Source organism: Podarcis melisellensis (assembly GCF_964234715.1).
Source record: "Podarcis melisellensis genome assembly, chromosome: 13".
Taxonomy (NCBI): domain Eukaryota; kingdom Metazoa; phylum Chordata; class Lepidosauria; order Squamata; family Lacertidae; genus Podarcis; species Podarcis melisellensis.
Window position 1 is genome coordinate 23,799,932 of NC_138545.1, and position 16,484 is coordinate 23,816,415.

The 16,484-nt window shown below is 44.4% G+C and overlaps 2 protein-coding genes across 2 annotated transcripts; one reads left to right on the top strand and one right to left on the bottom strand.

The window, feature by feature from the left end:
- Positions 1–2,541: 2,541 nt before the first annotated feature.
- LOC309354774 (olfactory receptor 10AG1-like) lies at positions 2,542–3,507 on the top strand (the record flags this gene model as incomplete). Its single annotated transcript, XM_081885045.1, has 1 exon — positions 2,542–3,507. One exon carries the CDS (start codon positions 2,542–2,544, stop codon positions 3,505–3,507), a length of 966 nt encoding a protein of 321 aa, XP_081741171.1.
- A 1,584-nt stretch (positions 3,508–5,091) lies between these two features.
- Positions 5,092–16,224, bottom strand: LOC309355065 (serine protease 27-like). Its single transcript, XM_081885515.1, has 6 exons — positions 15,983–16,224; positions 14,780–14,806; positions 11,467–11,632; positions 9,734–10,011; positions 8,359–8,540; positions 5,092–6,584 (listed from the first exon to the last, which is right to left on the bottom strand). The coding sequence occupies exons 1-6, from the start codon at positions 16,059–16,061 to the stop codon at positions 6,300–6,302; spliced, it is 1,017 nt and encodes a 338-aa protein (XP_081741641.1). The 5' UTR covers positions 16,062–16,224; the 3' UTR covers positions 5,092–6,299.
- Positions 16,225–16,484: the final 260 nt, after the last annotated feature.

The window sequence follows — 16,484 nt, forward strand, 5'->3', positions numbered from 1 at the left end:
CACATTCCAATGAATTTCTTCCTGATCCCTACCTCCACCATACCTGGGACCAGTACAGGGCAAACGCAACCCTGCCTTATAACAATTCTGCCAGGAATCCTCTGGGGATATTCACATTTCCAATATCTTAACATCACATTTGAGGCCTGGGTGGGACATCCACTCTCCATAACAGCAGAGCCAGCCCTATGATTCATGCTAAGTTGGTGCAGAATAGTGATTCTGCTAGAGGAGCCTGTGGACCATGGGACCAAACACCTAGGATTTTTACATCCCTACATGTTCTCAACACAAACTGTATTTCCAATGTTTAGCATGATTAGCACATTTGCTCCTATGGGACTCCCCACAGCCACCTTCCTCTTCCATCCTGCACATGAATGGCAACGCTATATATACCTTGGGAAAGTGTGGTTGCTAGGTAAGGACACAGGTAGAGGCTTCCTGCCCTGGTTCTTGCAGGAGAAACTAACCCAGTGCTCAGCACAGCGGCACCTCAGCTGCAAAGCAGGTAAATGTTCTTCCTTCCCTGTGCCAATTCAGTTGGGTTAGTTAGGGAACTGACCTCTAGGGAAGATAACCCAAATCAGGTTGGTAAGAAAAATAGATGTGGAAATAGAAAATGTAGCCTAGCATAGTGGATGGTGGACCTGAATTTTAGTTGAGTTACATGTTGAAATGTGGAGGAGAGCTTTACAGGAAAGGTGAAGCAGCCACAGCACTGACAAATGATTACCTGAAACAACTTATGTTGCTCATTGACATATGATCACTTTTGAATGTATTCTGCTCTTCAGGATCCGAATTGTCCTTGTATTGTAAGGAGGTAATGTGAAGTATTTAATTCTACGGAGTTTGGGAATTTAGGACACTTTCATTGTTTTGTGGGTGGGATTCAAGGCATTCTGGCAACTTCAGCCTGTCACTCAGTTTCATCAGTTAATACTTTGCCAGCAAGATCAGTTAATTTTGAGTGAAGAAAAGCTGCCTGTTATCTTTACGAACCTACTATCAATCACTTTCACTGGGTGAACCAACTCACCCAGGGCCACAGGAAGGGATGTGGGTGGAGGGGGTGGGAGACAGAATTCAATTCAGTTTGTATTTATGGGCAAACCTACATGATTCTCACTTTCTCAAACAATACATGAGCCAAAACAGTTATCCTTCAAAATTCACACTTTTCCAAATTTTGCAAGGTGGTTCTCTACCAAAGTAATATGTACAAAAATCTATATACTGGGGTAAAGTGTACATAATAATCCATATATTAGTGAAACCAGCATGCAAAATTGTATTCCATTACACCTACTAGCTTTGAAGAAGTGTATATCAGGCAAAATTGAATACAAAATATGCATGTTTGGTGAAAATTCCCCTTAAAATGCTGATGAGTTTTCATGAGATAGATGATAGATAGATGATGATGATAGATAGATAGATAGATAGATAGATAGATAGATAGATATAGATAGATAGATAGATAGATAGATAGATAGATGATAGATAGATAAGAACTGAATTTAAGATTGGGAAAATGAAACTGTGAGAAACAAAATTTGACAGTTTTACCCATCTCTAGCCACAGGGTTTCCATTCCTGATTGCAATAAAGAAAAAATAGGATAGTTTGTTAAAGGGCTGGTTGTGTTGCATTGCCAGCTGAAACATTCGGTATGAGCATCACTCACCCCCTTTCTTGTTAGAATTATAGTCACCCCATCTTAGGATTCTTCCCACAATCCATCATCAGTCACCCCAAATTAAGAACACCTAGAGCTAGATCCAGATCACTGAATCTAGAGGTCATATTTGCCAATGAGAAATGCAACCATCCTGTGAATCTTTCATTCTTATGGGAGAAAACCAAGTGCATTGGAATGGGAGGAATTGAGATCAGTTGAAGAAATTAATCATGTGAGAGTGGTTTCTTTCCATCCCATCCCTGACATAATTCTTTCATTTAAATTGAGCTGTCAGCAAAGAAGGGTACAGGTGTGAGTAGATGTGCCTTTCTTCTTCTTCTTCTTCTTTCTAAAATACAAGCACTTGCTACTAGAAAACATCCTGAAGCCAGAAGTTTCACCCGGCCATTAAATTGCGGACACTGGAGTTTATGGAAGGTTGAACCTCCTATATTCTTACCACCTCAAAAATGAAAGACAGATTGGACAGAGTGAGGTCTCAGTACCTGGCCATGGTCTTCTTGTAACATCAAAAATATTAGGATCCTACTGCTCTATTAATTCAGTAAGTGGTAGCAGCTATAAGTTCTTGGTATATTTTCGGATAGGGTTTGCATCCAAGTGGTAAGGCTCAGGCAATCCTAAAGCCATTTTATATAGGCTTTTGATACATCGGGGTAAAGAGAGACTCTGAAGGACACCAGGGCATGTCAGATCCAGCTAGTGGCATACTGTAGGCAAGCATATGGGTTTGTCTGTGTTTGCATGACAGACAGCCTGGAGAGAGTGAGATCTTCATCTCATTTCAGGATACGGCAGCCTCCCAGCATACATATCTTGCCTCTGTTCTTCTGTAGATGGATGCTGACCTGGACAGACACTGGGGGAACCAGAGCACTGTGACTGAGTTTGTTTTGCTGGGATACCATAAGTACCCTGCCCTCCTCTTCTTCACCTTCCTGACTGTCTATCTGACTATTCTACTAGGCAACGGTCTGATCATGGCAGTGACAACATGGGACCCTGCCCTTCAAACTCCAATGTACTTTTTTCTGAGAAGCTTATCGGGGCTGGAGTTGTGTTACACCTCTGTCACTCTTCCCAAGATGATGGCCAGTCTGGCCACTGGGCAGCGCTCCATTTCCATTCCAGCCTGTGCCTCACAGATGTTTTTCCTGCTGTTTCTGGGTGGGACCGAGTGCTTCCTACTGGCGGCCATGGCCTATGACCGCTATCTTGCCATTTGCCTGCCTCTCCGCTACATGACAATCATGAGCCATAAAGTCCGGGTGGGGCTGGTGATTGGCTCATTTGCCCTCAGTCTCCCAATGCAACTGGTGCAAATTGGACTCATCTTCTCCCTGCCTTTCTGTGGTTCCAATGAGATGGACCACTTCTTCTGCGACATCCCACCAGTACTCAGTCTGGCATGTGCGGATCTCTATGCCAATGAGTTGACGAGCTATATTGAGGATGTGGTCTTTGTTGTGGGACCATTTGTAGTCATCCTGGCTTCCTATGTGTACATCACCAGGGCTATACTGCGCATGCCATCAGCCACAGGACGCCAGAAGGCCTTTTCCACCTGTTCATCTCACGTAACAGTGGTCTGTCTCTTCTATGGCTCTGCAACACTTGTGTACTTCCTCCCCAAGACCCCTGACTCTGTGAAGATCGACAAGTTCCTCTCTCTTTTCTACACGGTCATCATTCCCCTTTGCAACCCTCTCATCTACACTCTGAGGAACAGGGAGGTGCAGGCTGCCCTCCAAAGGATCTTTAACAGCAAATGGCAGTTCAAAGTAGGCATGGAGATTGGCTGAGAAATCAGCTGAATATCTTGCAGTCTGTCTAAAACTGGCAGATACTTGTTATATAATCTTTTTGGTCATGAGCCCTTCATTATCTTTAGAGTTTTCACACCCAGGAGGTGTGCGGAAACTCTTAAATGCAATTTTACAACATTTTCAACTCATCTTAGCTTCTCAGTTATAGCCGCCTTCTTTTACTTTTTCAGTACAGCAGCATCTGCAGGGCCACAGGTTTCCTTGCCCCAATAGGTATAAATAAGATATACCTTGGAAGTCAAATGCCTTGGCTCCCGAATGAGTGAAACTCGGAAGTGAGTGTTCCGGTTTTCAAACGTTCTTTTGGAAACTGAACATCCAACAGGGCTTCTGCAGCTTCCGATTGGCTGCCAGGGCTTCCTGCAGCCAGTCAGAAATCACACTTTGGTTTCTGAACATTTTGGAAGTTGAACAGACTTCCGGAACAGATTTGGTTCGACTTCCAAGGTACAACTGTAGATGCAATAATTGAATAAATCAATGAAGGTGTGGATTTATTTACACATACAATGGGTGGGGGCAGAAAGCTTTAATACTGCAACCCAGCAAAATCCATTGCCCCTCATCAGATCTCCAAGGGGAGATCTGATGAGGGGGCCTTCACACAGGTGCATCCCTTTGAGAAGAAGGCACCCTGGTGATCTCAAAGGAATGCACCAAAGCGCCTCAGTGGGCCTCACAGAGGGGGAAAAGGCGGCCCCCATCTGCGGAGTGGAGCAAAAGGTAAGTGTGGCTAAGCCCTAACACTTTTTCTCACTCAATGGTGGAAGAAATGAAAGCATGGGACAGGCGGAAAACCTCTTGGATACTGAAGTAACGCAAGTGTGGGCAAGTCCTAGAGTAACAACTTTTCAAAATGTGCCAAAATCATTTTGAGCACAAGGGGGCACTGTAAGCCAGTAAGAAGCCATTCTCATATCATCAGCTGATGCACTGGGCTGCATTGTGGAATTCCCTGAGTCTCCTCCAAATTAATGAAAATGACTGTAGACTCTGTTCCGATTAGTTCAGCTTGGCTTAGCGTAGAGAAGAGAAAGGAGTTTATCTTGCAAGTAAGGACATCCTTTCATAAGATAAGGTCCTGGCTGAGTTCCTCTCTTTTGCATTCTCAAACCTACCACCTTTATTTCTCGCTTGAGCAAAAACTGAACCCGGCTGTATCCTCATTCCCTCCAGATTCCTAAACTGCCTTGTTTTGTGTTTAATTGTTTTTATTAAAGATTTCCAAAAGTACATACAGCACCTCTGCATTTTGTTCACAGAGTCCTTTGTGCAGATTAGTTATATTTGATGTGAGACACTAATGCCAGAGACAGTCTAACTTGCCTTGTTCTGTTGCATCCTGAACCTGTCTGGGGCAGAATGTTGCCTTGCACACTCTCCCCCATTGCATCTCAGGTCCTTCTGGATAAACAGGGCTCAAATCTCCCCACTTTTTATTCATTCATAGCTATGCCTGAATGAATTGGCATAAGGGACATCATTGAGGGAGCTGGAGAAGAAGCATAGGGTTAACCACAATGCTGGGGTGTCTATCGTGTGGAAACATATCACTTGCTGTTATAATCATCATTGGCTTTTATTTGTACATCTCATTGGCTTTTTACAGTTGCATTCTCAACAATTAATAAACATACATTTTTTCTAAAAGGAAGATGACACTTTCAGGAGCCCTTTTATAGACTCAGGCACAGCTGTTGTTGTGTAACAAGAAGTGAAGAGTCATCCCTGCTCCGTCACTCCTCATTCCTTTTTGGCTTCGTTGCAGGTCCCATGTAGGCGAGTGTATTTTCCAGTCCTCTTACAAATTTGCAAACCTGTTTAGTGGCTCAAAGCTCATTTAAGGGCTCAAATCTCCCTGCTTCTTATTCATTCATAGCTATGCCTGCATGAATTGACATAAGGGACATCACTGGAGGAGCTGGAGAAGAAGCATAGGGTTAATCACAATGCTGGGGTGTCTGTTGTGTGGAAATGTATCATTTGCTATTATTATCATCATCATTGACGACTACTACTACTAATAATAATAATAATAATAATACATAATGTATTCCCATTCAAACAGACACCAAAGCTTCATGTTCATTTGTGCTGCCCAAAAGCTTATTTTAGGATGCAAACCCTTCCCTTTTTTCCTATTTTCATGACTATAGTGGCAAGGGGAAAATTGAGTAGATTTATTTTAATATAAAATTTATATCCAGCCCTTCAGTCTAGATCTGTAGAACTCTCCCGGCAGTTTTAATCAGGGCTTTTTTCCCCCCAGACAGAACTCAGTTTTGGCACCTCTCAGGTGGGCGCCATTATAAGAGAACAAGGGATGTGTTCATGGTGAGTTCCAGCACCTCTTTTTCTAGAAAAATAGCACTAAGTATAATTATGTTAAAATAGGTGTTGTGTAGCTTTTACATGTTTCCCATCTCAGAGCTTATCAATACTTCCTTTTGTCCCACTATTTCCACCCAGGTAAAGCCACTCTTTAGTACTTAATTGGAGCAAACAGCAATTTGGGTTTAACCCAAATTGCCATTTGTTCTGATCTATCGTTCAAAGAGCGGGTTTTGCATGGGAGAAGATTGGGGCAGATGGTTTTAATTATTTAGATAAAGCAATACCAGGCTGCAATATTAAGTGTGTCCTCTTAAGAACAGGTACTGAATGGGGGTGAGTGAGCATCCTTACGGGCTTGCCTATGGGCCCAGGCAATGCAATGTTTAAGTGGGAGAATATAATATGATATTAAGTGCCATGTGGAACCTCCATTTTTAATTGCACCTCCAGCTGGTAGCGGAACAGCAGTGCCTCAGTAGGGCAAAAGGGCCCAGGAGAAGGAGAGTCAAGAGGAGAGCAGGGTTGGCACTTGAGAGACTGGCACCACCACTGGAGGGGGTGTTCTTTTCCATGGTGCGTTGAATCCAGTCCATGTAGGAGGTGACCCGGGTGTGGACTCCAGGACGGTTGGGCTGCGAACAACCCAACCCAAAGCTCACCACTCCAGCCAGGAACCAAGTGTCGTTCAGCTTGCAGGACAGAGGCCCCCCAGAGTCACCCTGGAAGGAGAAAGTCATTAGGAAATGGGGACACTCAAGTGAAGAAAATCGAGCGAGCATTCAAATATGTTAAGTCAGGGCTGCACATATGAGGAGCCTTATGAGGAACGGTTGAAGGAGCTGAGTATGTTTAGCCTGGGGAAGAGGAGACCGAGAGGAGATATGATAGCCATTTTCAAATATCTAAAGAGCTGCCACATGGAAGAGGGAGCAAGCTTGTTTTCTCCAGTTCTGGAGGATGGGACTCAAACCAATGGCTTCAAGTTACAAGAAAGGAGATTCCTATTAGACATCAGGAAAAGAACTTTCTGACAGTAAGAGCTGTTTGACAGTGGAACGGTCTCCCTCTGGGAGGTTGTGGACTCCTTCCTTGGAGGTTTCTAAGTAGAAGTTGGATGGGCATCTGTCATGGATGCTTCAGTTGAGATTTCTGCATTGCAGGAGGTGGAACTTGATGACCCTTGAGGTCATCTACAGTTCTAACTACATTTTTAACCTGAGGTGAAGGACAAGACGACACCTTGTGCCCATTCCATGTACAGAAACCAACTGGACTTGCAGTTGAATCTTACTTCAACATTAGTGACAGGATATATTCCTGGATAGCTCAGCTGGTTAGAGCGTGGTGCTGAGAACTCATACCAAGGTTGCAGGTTCAATCCCCATGAGGGACAGCTGCATATTCCTGCATTGCAGGGGGTTGGACTAGATGATCCTCAGGGTCCCTTCCAACTCTATGATTCCATGATTCTAGGATATCATCCTCCACAGCACCTGAGGGCAACCCCTCACTGTCAAATGGATGGCACCTTGACCAGCACTTGAGCTGTGCAGGTGACAGATCCTTACCTCATGTTTATGCCAAACCTATTTCTCTGTAACCAATAACAAGTTGTCACATTCATTTATCTCAACATCTGGCTTTTGGCTGTTGGCTACTTGTCCCCTCCCTACTTTACTGTATTGCTTGGGCCTGCAAGGACAGCACAGAAAACCTACTGCCTCTTAATTACTGTAAGGGGAGCAGCTCCAGCCTGTCTTGCAGCTTACTAATGAAAACCTACCACAACAAAGATGGGTGAGTGCATATTAATCCAAAAAAATGAAAAGGAGGGGTGGAAATTATTAATAATGGTGTCATTTAAGCATAAAGGCCAATGTGTTGCAGTGGAGCTAGTGTGCTGGAATTTATCTAGGACAACTCAAGTTCTACCTGGCTGACCCTGGGCAAGTTGCCTCCCTCTCCTCCCTCCCCTGAACTGACAGGTGTCTTGTGCAGATGAAACTGACAAAGGGGGAAGGCCTGCATGAACTTTCTGGAAGAAGGGATTGGTTACACATGTAATAAATGGGATTTAAAAGAAAAAAGAAATGCAATGTCAGCCTGGCCAGAAATAAGAGTATTCCAACTGCCATCAAGTTGCCTATCTGAAAGAAGAACCGAGCAGCCCTGTCCTCCTGGCCTTAACATTGTCTTCCTGCTCTCTTCCCAGATCTGATAGAGTTCCCCTCGACCCTCCTCATCCCTTCTTCCTTGTGTGTTATGTCTTTTGGATTCTAATCCTGAGAGCAGGGACTGTCCTACTACTTGGCTAAAGGATGAGGTCTCAATTCTTTAAATAAATAAGGACTGGCTTAATGAGGGGTGATCTGAGAGCAAACATAACACATACTAGCAGCATTCTTTTACACACAAACCCACCCACCCCACCATCAAAATACACAAATATGGGATCTTCTGCCCTTGATCCATTGCCTGTTCCACAAATCTTACTTGGCAGGAGTCCTTCTTTCCTTCTGGGTATCCAGCGCAGATCATGTCATCATAGATCAGCTTGTAGCCCTTTGGCACAGTGTCAGTGTCAGAACTGGAGTCATTGTGGTACATTTGGTCACACTTGTCAACGTCTAGGATTGGCACCTCCAGCTCCTGCAGGATCCGAGTGAGGAAGGGGGCTGGAAGGAGAAAAGGGGATGGGACAGTTTGAAGAAACTAGCCTGCCGTACAAAGGGAAAATTCAGCATTGCACCCTCTGCCCACTTTTGCATGTGTTCCCACTCCCCATCTTGGAGGTGGCCTCAAAGGGAATGTGGCCCTTGCGGGGAACAAGATTCCCCACCTTGGGGTTCAGGAAGTCCTTCTGGTCGAACTCTTATATGTACAGAATCATTTAAGAACTCCTTGGGGAACTGATGTCTCACTTGGATTGTATCCAAAGGTGACAGAGCTGTGCTCTGAACCAGGCAAGGAAGGAGGTCAGCAACATAGCTAATCAGGAAGTGCTGTTGAGTATATGTCCAGCATCTCACTTTTATCATCCACTCAGGCAAGGAATAAGCATTAACAAAGTCTGAGAACATATTCCAGCCAGGCAATAACACTCAAGGAAGGTGCAGGGCAGGTGAAGGCTGTGGCTCCAGAGGGCGTGTGGCTGGGGAGGGTCCTGAGAGCCAGACAGAGATACCTGGGCTGGATCTACACTGACCTGTTTAATGTTATTTCCCCCTATTAGAATGATATTAGATTTGTTGTTCTACAACATCACAGGGCATCCTTGTTAATTAAAATATTTATTCCCTTTTTGCGGGGTCAAATGTAAGTAATACCAAGTCACACCATTTTCTAAAACGCTGTTTCTTTCCATGCTGCTGGTTGCTCTGCTCCACCCTCTGATATAGCAGCATAAAACGATTAAAGAGTAAGCAATAAAAAAAGACGAGGCAATAATGCATTATGAACGTAAAAAGTAGGGTGTCATGTGTCCATCTACATTATCAAAACAATTCCTTAACCCTTCCTTAACATTAAAAACCATGAGTGTATATCTGACCCTGGAGGGCAACATTTGTCACCTGTACTTGAGATTCCCTATATGTGAAATCGTCCCTCCCCCTTACAAAAAGCCATTTGTCAATATCCAATGGCCAAAAGGAATAGGTGTCCTGGCCCCTAGTTCCACCTTCTTGGTTATGATTTAACAATTGAGACTATTACATTTTGTTCATCCAGTTTCCTATTTCAAAACTAGTTCCTAACACATCCTGCACTCCCCGCTCTGTTCCATCCCATAATCCTCCACCACCAGCCAACCCCCGAAGCAACACCATCTCCTATAAATACACCCCGGAATGAGAAGATTCATGCTTACCTTCTGGGTAGAGGTCACCCCAGCCAGTCACCCAGCATGACATCCCCACAGGGAACAAATCAGGGTCTGAAGCATTGGGCAGGCAGATGGGCAAAATGGTCCGAGAGAAATTCACCGGCTCCTCCAGCCGTACCAGTGCAATGTCAGCGCTGAGCCCATCTCCAGCATAATACGGGTGCACTATGATCTGGCTGACAGAAACTGGGACCATGGTGTGTGCTGGTTTGGGGAGCTCATATTCTCCCAGGTGAATTCGGTACCGAAATGGATTCAGCGACCTGTGGTGGGAGTCAAGAAAAATCAGTGCCATCTGCAGGGAGAAGGCCTGAGCTTGAGGCCTTCCTCAGTTAAGAGGTTAGTACTTAGTTAAGCCTTTGGAAAGACACTACTGTTCAGCCTTATCCATCTCACATGTGGTTGCAAGGCTAGGATGGATTAATAATAATAGTAAAACACTTTATATGCTGGAAAACATTTATGCCTGCTTGATCCCAGTCAAGTTGACTCAGAACTAAGTCCCAATGATTTCAGTGAGATTTACTTGCAAATAAATGTGAAAATGGAACAAGTGCTTGTTTGTTTGTTTGTTTGTTTATATATATATTGCCCACCCTGCACCCTATGGTCACAGGGTAGGTCACAACATTAAAACACAATATTATAAACAGTTTGAAACAACTTACAATCACAAAAATAAGGTGGATCCTTATGATATATTTTCCTTATGAGTATGGTAATTCAGTAGTCAAAGGCAGTGGCGTAGCGTGAGGGGTGCAGGGGGGGCCGGCCACACCGGGCGCAACATCTGGGGGTTAGGCTTAGGGGGCGCAAATCCATGGGTTAGGGGGTGCAAATTACATGCCTTGCCCCGGGTGCTGACAACCCACGCTACGCCACTGGTCAAAGGTGTATTAAATGAGTGCACGTTTTTGAAGTATTTGAAGAGTACTTAGCATTTATAAAATGTTTTATAAAAGCGCTTCACATATATTCTCCCAGTAATGCTTAAAACAACCCTTTGAGGTAGACAAGAGGCCAAGGCTGAGGGAATCACTAGCTTGTCAAGTTCTTAGCTAAATTGATATTTAGACTGCTTGGCTTAGCAGCTGCTTGAACCACTACACCACAACATATAAAGCATAAGCCTAAAAACCATTTAAACACCAAACAATCAAGGAAAAGTTGATCCAGTTTGGCAGCATAGTAGAGATAACTCTCTACTTTGTTGACGTACTATATAACAACAATTTGCACTTGATGCTGTTTACTGACTCAGTAATTAACATCAGTGCTGCACTGCCACCTCTTTTTTGCTGCCCATAGAAACCAGCATTTTTTTCAAGATAAGACTACTGGCACCTCATTTCTTTTTTTACTGAGCACTGATTAAAAGAGTTCCTCATAACCAATCCCAGAAACTGTTTCTTATCAGAAACCATATTTCTGGTTTACAAAAGATTGCAGATTGGATCCAGCTTTGGTCTTGCCTAGAGTAAATCCATTCAAATCAATGGGACATAAGAAAGTACATCCTACTGGTTTCAGTTTGGAAATCCCAGTTTACAAATTATTATGCCATTTTGGTATTTGGCAGCATGCGATTGGGCCACTGACCCTGACCCCGATTCTGTCTCTCCCTCCACCTAGTACTGCATTGGGGTCACTTTAAACGCAGGCTGAATCAAATTGCTCCCCCATCCCTTCGTAGAAGACAAAAGACATTTTCTACTCACCCTTCAAAACAATGAGCAGCTGTCACCACCCACTGGGGTGAGATGAGACTTCCACCACACACATGTAGCCTGTTTTCTCGTATGCTGACCTGCCATGGCCATTCACCTTCCTCAGCCTTCTGCCCCCCAACGATCCGAGGGGAGTGTACTATGGGTCGGCCGCAGGCTGCAGAAAAGCAGATGGAAGAGCAGAGGTATGGTTAATGAACCCTGCCAGGTAAGTGTGTTCACTGCCACTCCATATCACATGCAAGCCACACAATGTTGCCTTGAAATATTATTGTCATCTTTCAAGCAGCGTTGGGGAACCTCCAGGACATGGGAATAGCACAGGTCTCCCTTTGGCCCATCAGGTCATTCCCCACAAACACCCACCTGCCCCACACCTGCTGTCAGACTTTACCTTGGGTGTGGGACAGGTAAGGATGCTGCTACCAAAGAGCAATCTGCAATTTTAAGGTTGCTTCTTTGCAAATGGGGCTCCCTGTTGGTGCCTTTAAATTTTAAAGGGTAGGTCTGCAGCAAGGCCTCTTCTGTTGTTCAACGCATTAAACCCCTGCTCACACATACACACAACAAGATCAGATGTTTCTGGGCAACTGCAAACCAACCAAATTAAAGGGGGGCATTGCCAATTGGCACAGAATTCTTAATCCCCAATCAGTGATGGCATCAGGGCAGGACGTCTGGGCAAGCAGCCCAGTCCCACTTCACTATGTCAAGACTAACCCCCTGGACTTTGGAGCAGAAGCTCAGCCCCACCCCTAAGCAGGTGAGGTCTCTGATCACAGTGGGGCTGGCTTACCACTTTTTCATGTAACTGAGGTCATACACATTACTATCTAAAGAAGGGCCCCGGCATAAGACCTTTAAGTCCACAGTCTAAAAATTAGCTAACTGCACCGGTGCCATTGATGAGAGGATGCTAAGATAGAATGCATTTTTCACATATATATTTTTTCCAAAATTTATTCAATATAACTGTGCAGACCTGCAATTCTTTTTCACTCCAGATAATGAAACACTGTTGGCAAAGCCAAATCAATCATAATGTGTATATAGCACAACGATTAGGCAGATATGAGTAGTAATATCTTCAATTAGCTATGAGTAGTGATATCTGTAATTAGGTAGATATTGGATGAGCGGAAAGAGGAACAGATGGAGGAAGAGTGCAAGGAAGAGGGAGAGAGAAAGCTAGACAAACAGAGAGGAAAATGAATGTGTGTGCATGGGAAAGAATGGGGAAATTAATGAACAGGAAGAATTTTATATACAGATGGAAAATGTAGAAGTGTGACTATAAGGTAAGGGTAAAGGACCCCAGGATGGTTAAGTCCAGTCAAAGGCAACTATGGGGTGCGGCTGTTATCTTGCTTCAGGCCGAGGGAGCCAGCATTTGTCCGCAGACAGCTTTCCAGGTCATGTGGCCAGCATGACTAAACTGCTTCTGACACAACAGAAGACCGTGACGGAAACCAGAGCACATAGAAAAGCCATTTACCTTCCTGCCAGAGCCATACCTATTTATCTACTTGCACTGGCATGCTTTTGAACTGCTAGGTTAGCAGGAGCTGGGACAGAGCAATGGGAGCTCACCCCATCGCAAGGATTCGAACCACTAACCTTCTTATTGGCAAGCCCAAGAGGGTCAGTGGTTTAGACCACAGTGCCACCCGCATCCCATGTGTATGCGTGATGGACAGATGGATGGATTGGAGACGGAATAAATGATGCACACAAAAACATATTTAAACGTTGCCTCTCTGCACCAGGTAGGCACCACATAGTAATGTAGGCAGATGTTTTTAGTCACTGTTCCATAGCTTATGGAATTCTCATCCGCTGGGGACTCACCATAACCAGAGCCCAAGCATCCTCCAGAAGATGTTTTAATAAGGCAATTTTGTCTGATTGTTTGGAATCCTCTTCCGCTGGGGACTCACTGTAAACAGAGCCCAAGCATCTTACGGAAGGTGTTTTAATAAGGCAATTTTGTCTGGTGGTTTGGTACAAGTCTTTCGTGTCTTAAATTTTTACACATGTTGGCACCTGTCCAAAGTCTAAAGGGCAGGGTGGTTTCTGACTGCAAGTAATTAATGCAAGCAAATTATGCAAAACACAAAACAAAATCATGGCTGTTGTGACAGAAGAGAGAGAGAGATGTGGAAGGTACGTGGGCGAATAGGTGTAGACTGAATCGTTTGATGGAGGTGTGCGGTAAATATTAGGTCACACACAGTGTCAGATATGTAAATAAGGGGATTTCAAAGGAAAATACGGGTGATTAGGAGCTCATGGGGAAAACATATTGTACTTCTCCCACTAGGTATTATGTACTCTCAGACATGTTCACTTAATGTATCCATAAGCTACACAACATCCACACACAGCCCCTTCTGATTCCCACACACAGCCCATCCTGATTCCCCTTCTGTTTATGGGAGGGGTGTGGGTGGGTGGGTGGGTGGGTGAGAGAGACCTCCATGGAGGAAAGCCAATTGTATGTGGGTGGTGAGGAACCCAGAGCAGAGTTTCAACCTGTCTTCTTATGCATGTGTTTCCTTTTCATTGTTCTGTAGAATGAAGCACATGCAACTATGCTCACTGGTAGAGCTGGTATGCTAGTTGCCATTGACTGTACCCACCATAATCTTCCCTTTTAAAAAGTAGAGAGGGGGGGGAATTAAGGAGGAGACTCAGGTAGTTAGGAATATCCCTGTTGATACTAGATAAAGTTTTCCAGAACTCTTCATCAGGCATGAGTCATTACACAAAGCAGGGAAGGAGGTGAGGGGGAAAGAAGAATAAAACCAGTGCTTTTAGGGGGTACTCAAGGGTATGCAGTACTGGCACCTCTCTTTTTTTGTTAAAACATGTGCCACTTACTGTAACAACTTCATAGTGAGTACCAGCACCTATTTTTCTAGGGGGGAAGCACTGAATAAAACATTATATTAAATATGCTTATATGCTATGTTTTGTTTATAATTTGTTCTTCTGTAACCTGCCCCAACAGCTTAAATGAAGTGTGTCTGTGTGTCGAAATAAAGATGATGTACACATGATGTTTTACAGACTACAGAAAGGCAAGTCCTTGCCCCAAGGAGCTTACAATATATAATTCAACAGAGGGAAAACAGAAGAAGGCAAAGGAACTAGAGCCAAAGTTCAATAGTGATAAACCGTGTGACAGTTTTAAGTTGCACATCACTTGCTATGTGCACCTTAACTTTTCTATCCCCTCTCAACCCAAGCCAGTTACCATCCTATTATTAGGTCTGACTATTATTTTCCAGGTGTCTTTTCTCACCTTTTTGAGCTGCAGTGTTTTCAGCACCTGTAAAAAGAAGAAAATATGCAGTCAGAAGAGCAAAGAAAGAGACTATGGGCTTAAGAAGACAGAGTGCTCAAACAGTCAGGCTTTGCGTTGACTCACCAAGCACATTTCTATAATGAGCACATGGGAATGCCAAACCTGGCCAGTGGAGAAATTGTTGCTGTGTCTGGAGCATAGCATGTCCAGGCTAATAAAAGCTACAGAGGAGTGCCTAAATGAGATTTCTTGTTCAGCACTGCAATGGATCTGTTTCTAAGGTGCGATAACCAGCAACTTCAATCTCCGCAGCATTCCATTACAGAAATGCGAGCAGAAAGGTAACTCAAAACTCCCCCAGGACCTGCAGAGGTACAAACTGTTTCTGTCCAGCTGAATGTTTGTTACCAGAATATCATATGATAGAAGGAAAATCCAAAAATGTTGCGCATTTAATGGCTATGAGGGAGAAAGTCAAGATCCCTCCTGATTCCAAACTCTAGGGTACACCCATTTGTGTGTGTGCGCACACACACACCTCCCAGATTTAGGATTGCTCCCTGTATTCTGGCTGGGCTCCTGGTTTGCAAACTACATGGCAGACAGAAATCATACAGATGAAATCTTCTGTGTGTCATGGTGCTTCCTTACCTGAAGAAAAGCTACTCCTGTTGAACTTTTGCCAGCTGGGGAGTAGATAAAAAGTCACAGTAGCCCCAAAAGGATAATGTGTTTTAAACTTTTTTTTGTAATGAATTTTAAATTGCTTCCACCTTCCCTGGGACCATATAGTGAAAGGCAAGTAAAAGAATTAATAATATTAATGATAACAACAATAATAATACTTAGAACCGAGAATATAATTTAGACTTCTCAGCTCCCAGGCTACCCTGGTCTAACCCACTGGGGGGCGGGGGAATCCTCACCTAACCCCATCTTCAGGCAGAACCCAGGTGTCCAATCTCCTAGGTCCCTTCTTTTGACCCATTGTCCTCTTAAAACATCCTTGCTCCCCAATCACTCCACCTCCCCATTAGACTCTCTCACACACACATTCCCCTCCCATAGAACCCAGGCTTTTTCCTTCCAAAGGCAGGAACTGAAGGTCCAGGCAAGCAGGCAATCTTCTTCAGGCAAAAGACCAAGGAGTCTTCCCACCTGTGACATGTACAAACACATCCCTCCTGGGCCACCACTCACCTCTCAGCAGCAGAAGCAGCAGCAGAAGCTGGGAGCAGCAAAGACTCCGCATGGTCCAGGAGCAGCCGCCCTGGATCATCTAGTTCTGATATCAACCAGAGAAGGGAGAGCAGGAAAAAGTGTGCTGGGCTGGGATGCTGAGGCCACGTGCCCCTTTGACAGGATTGGTACACAGGAGAGAGAAAAGGAGCAGCCTCTTGGCATCCCAGGTACCAGGGAAGCTGCCAAAGAGGTGAACCTGACCTGTTAGGTATTGTCCTCCACACTCCACCCACAGCTACTCAGTAGGGCCAGCCCAGCTGCCTACTCAGCAGGAAGACAAGCTATCTTAACCACAGCAATCCCCATCTCCATCTTTCTGGAAGTGGAGAAGAAGCAGGTGGATTTCAAGAAATCTGAAAAGGGTGTGTATAAGATTGTAAGAAGCAAAGGAGAACTGGATTCACTTCTGCTTACAGTTGCACATGGGGCAGAAAACTTCCACTGGTGCAGTTTGTCATTA

Bases quoted from the DNA above. Each gene is read 5' to 3' on its own strand.
- LOC309355065 (XM_081885515.1), bottom strand. From the start codon at position 16,061: ATGATCCAGGGCGGCTGCTCCTGGACCATGCGGAGTCTTTGCTGCTCC. The intron at 14,807-15,982 runs GTGAGTGGTGGC...TTCTTTTTACAG, and splicing joins GCTGCTTCTGCTGCTGAGAG to GTGCTGAAAACACTGCAGCT. The intron at 11,633-14,779 runs GTGAGAAAAGAC...GCTTTTCTGCAG, and splicing joins AAACACTGCAGCTCAAAAAG to CCTGCGGCCGACCCATAGTA.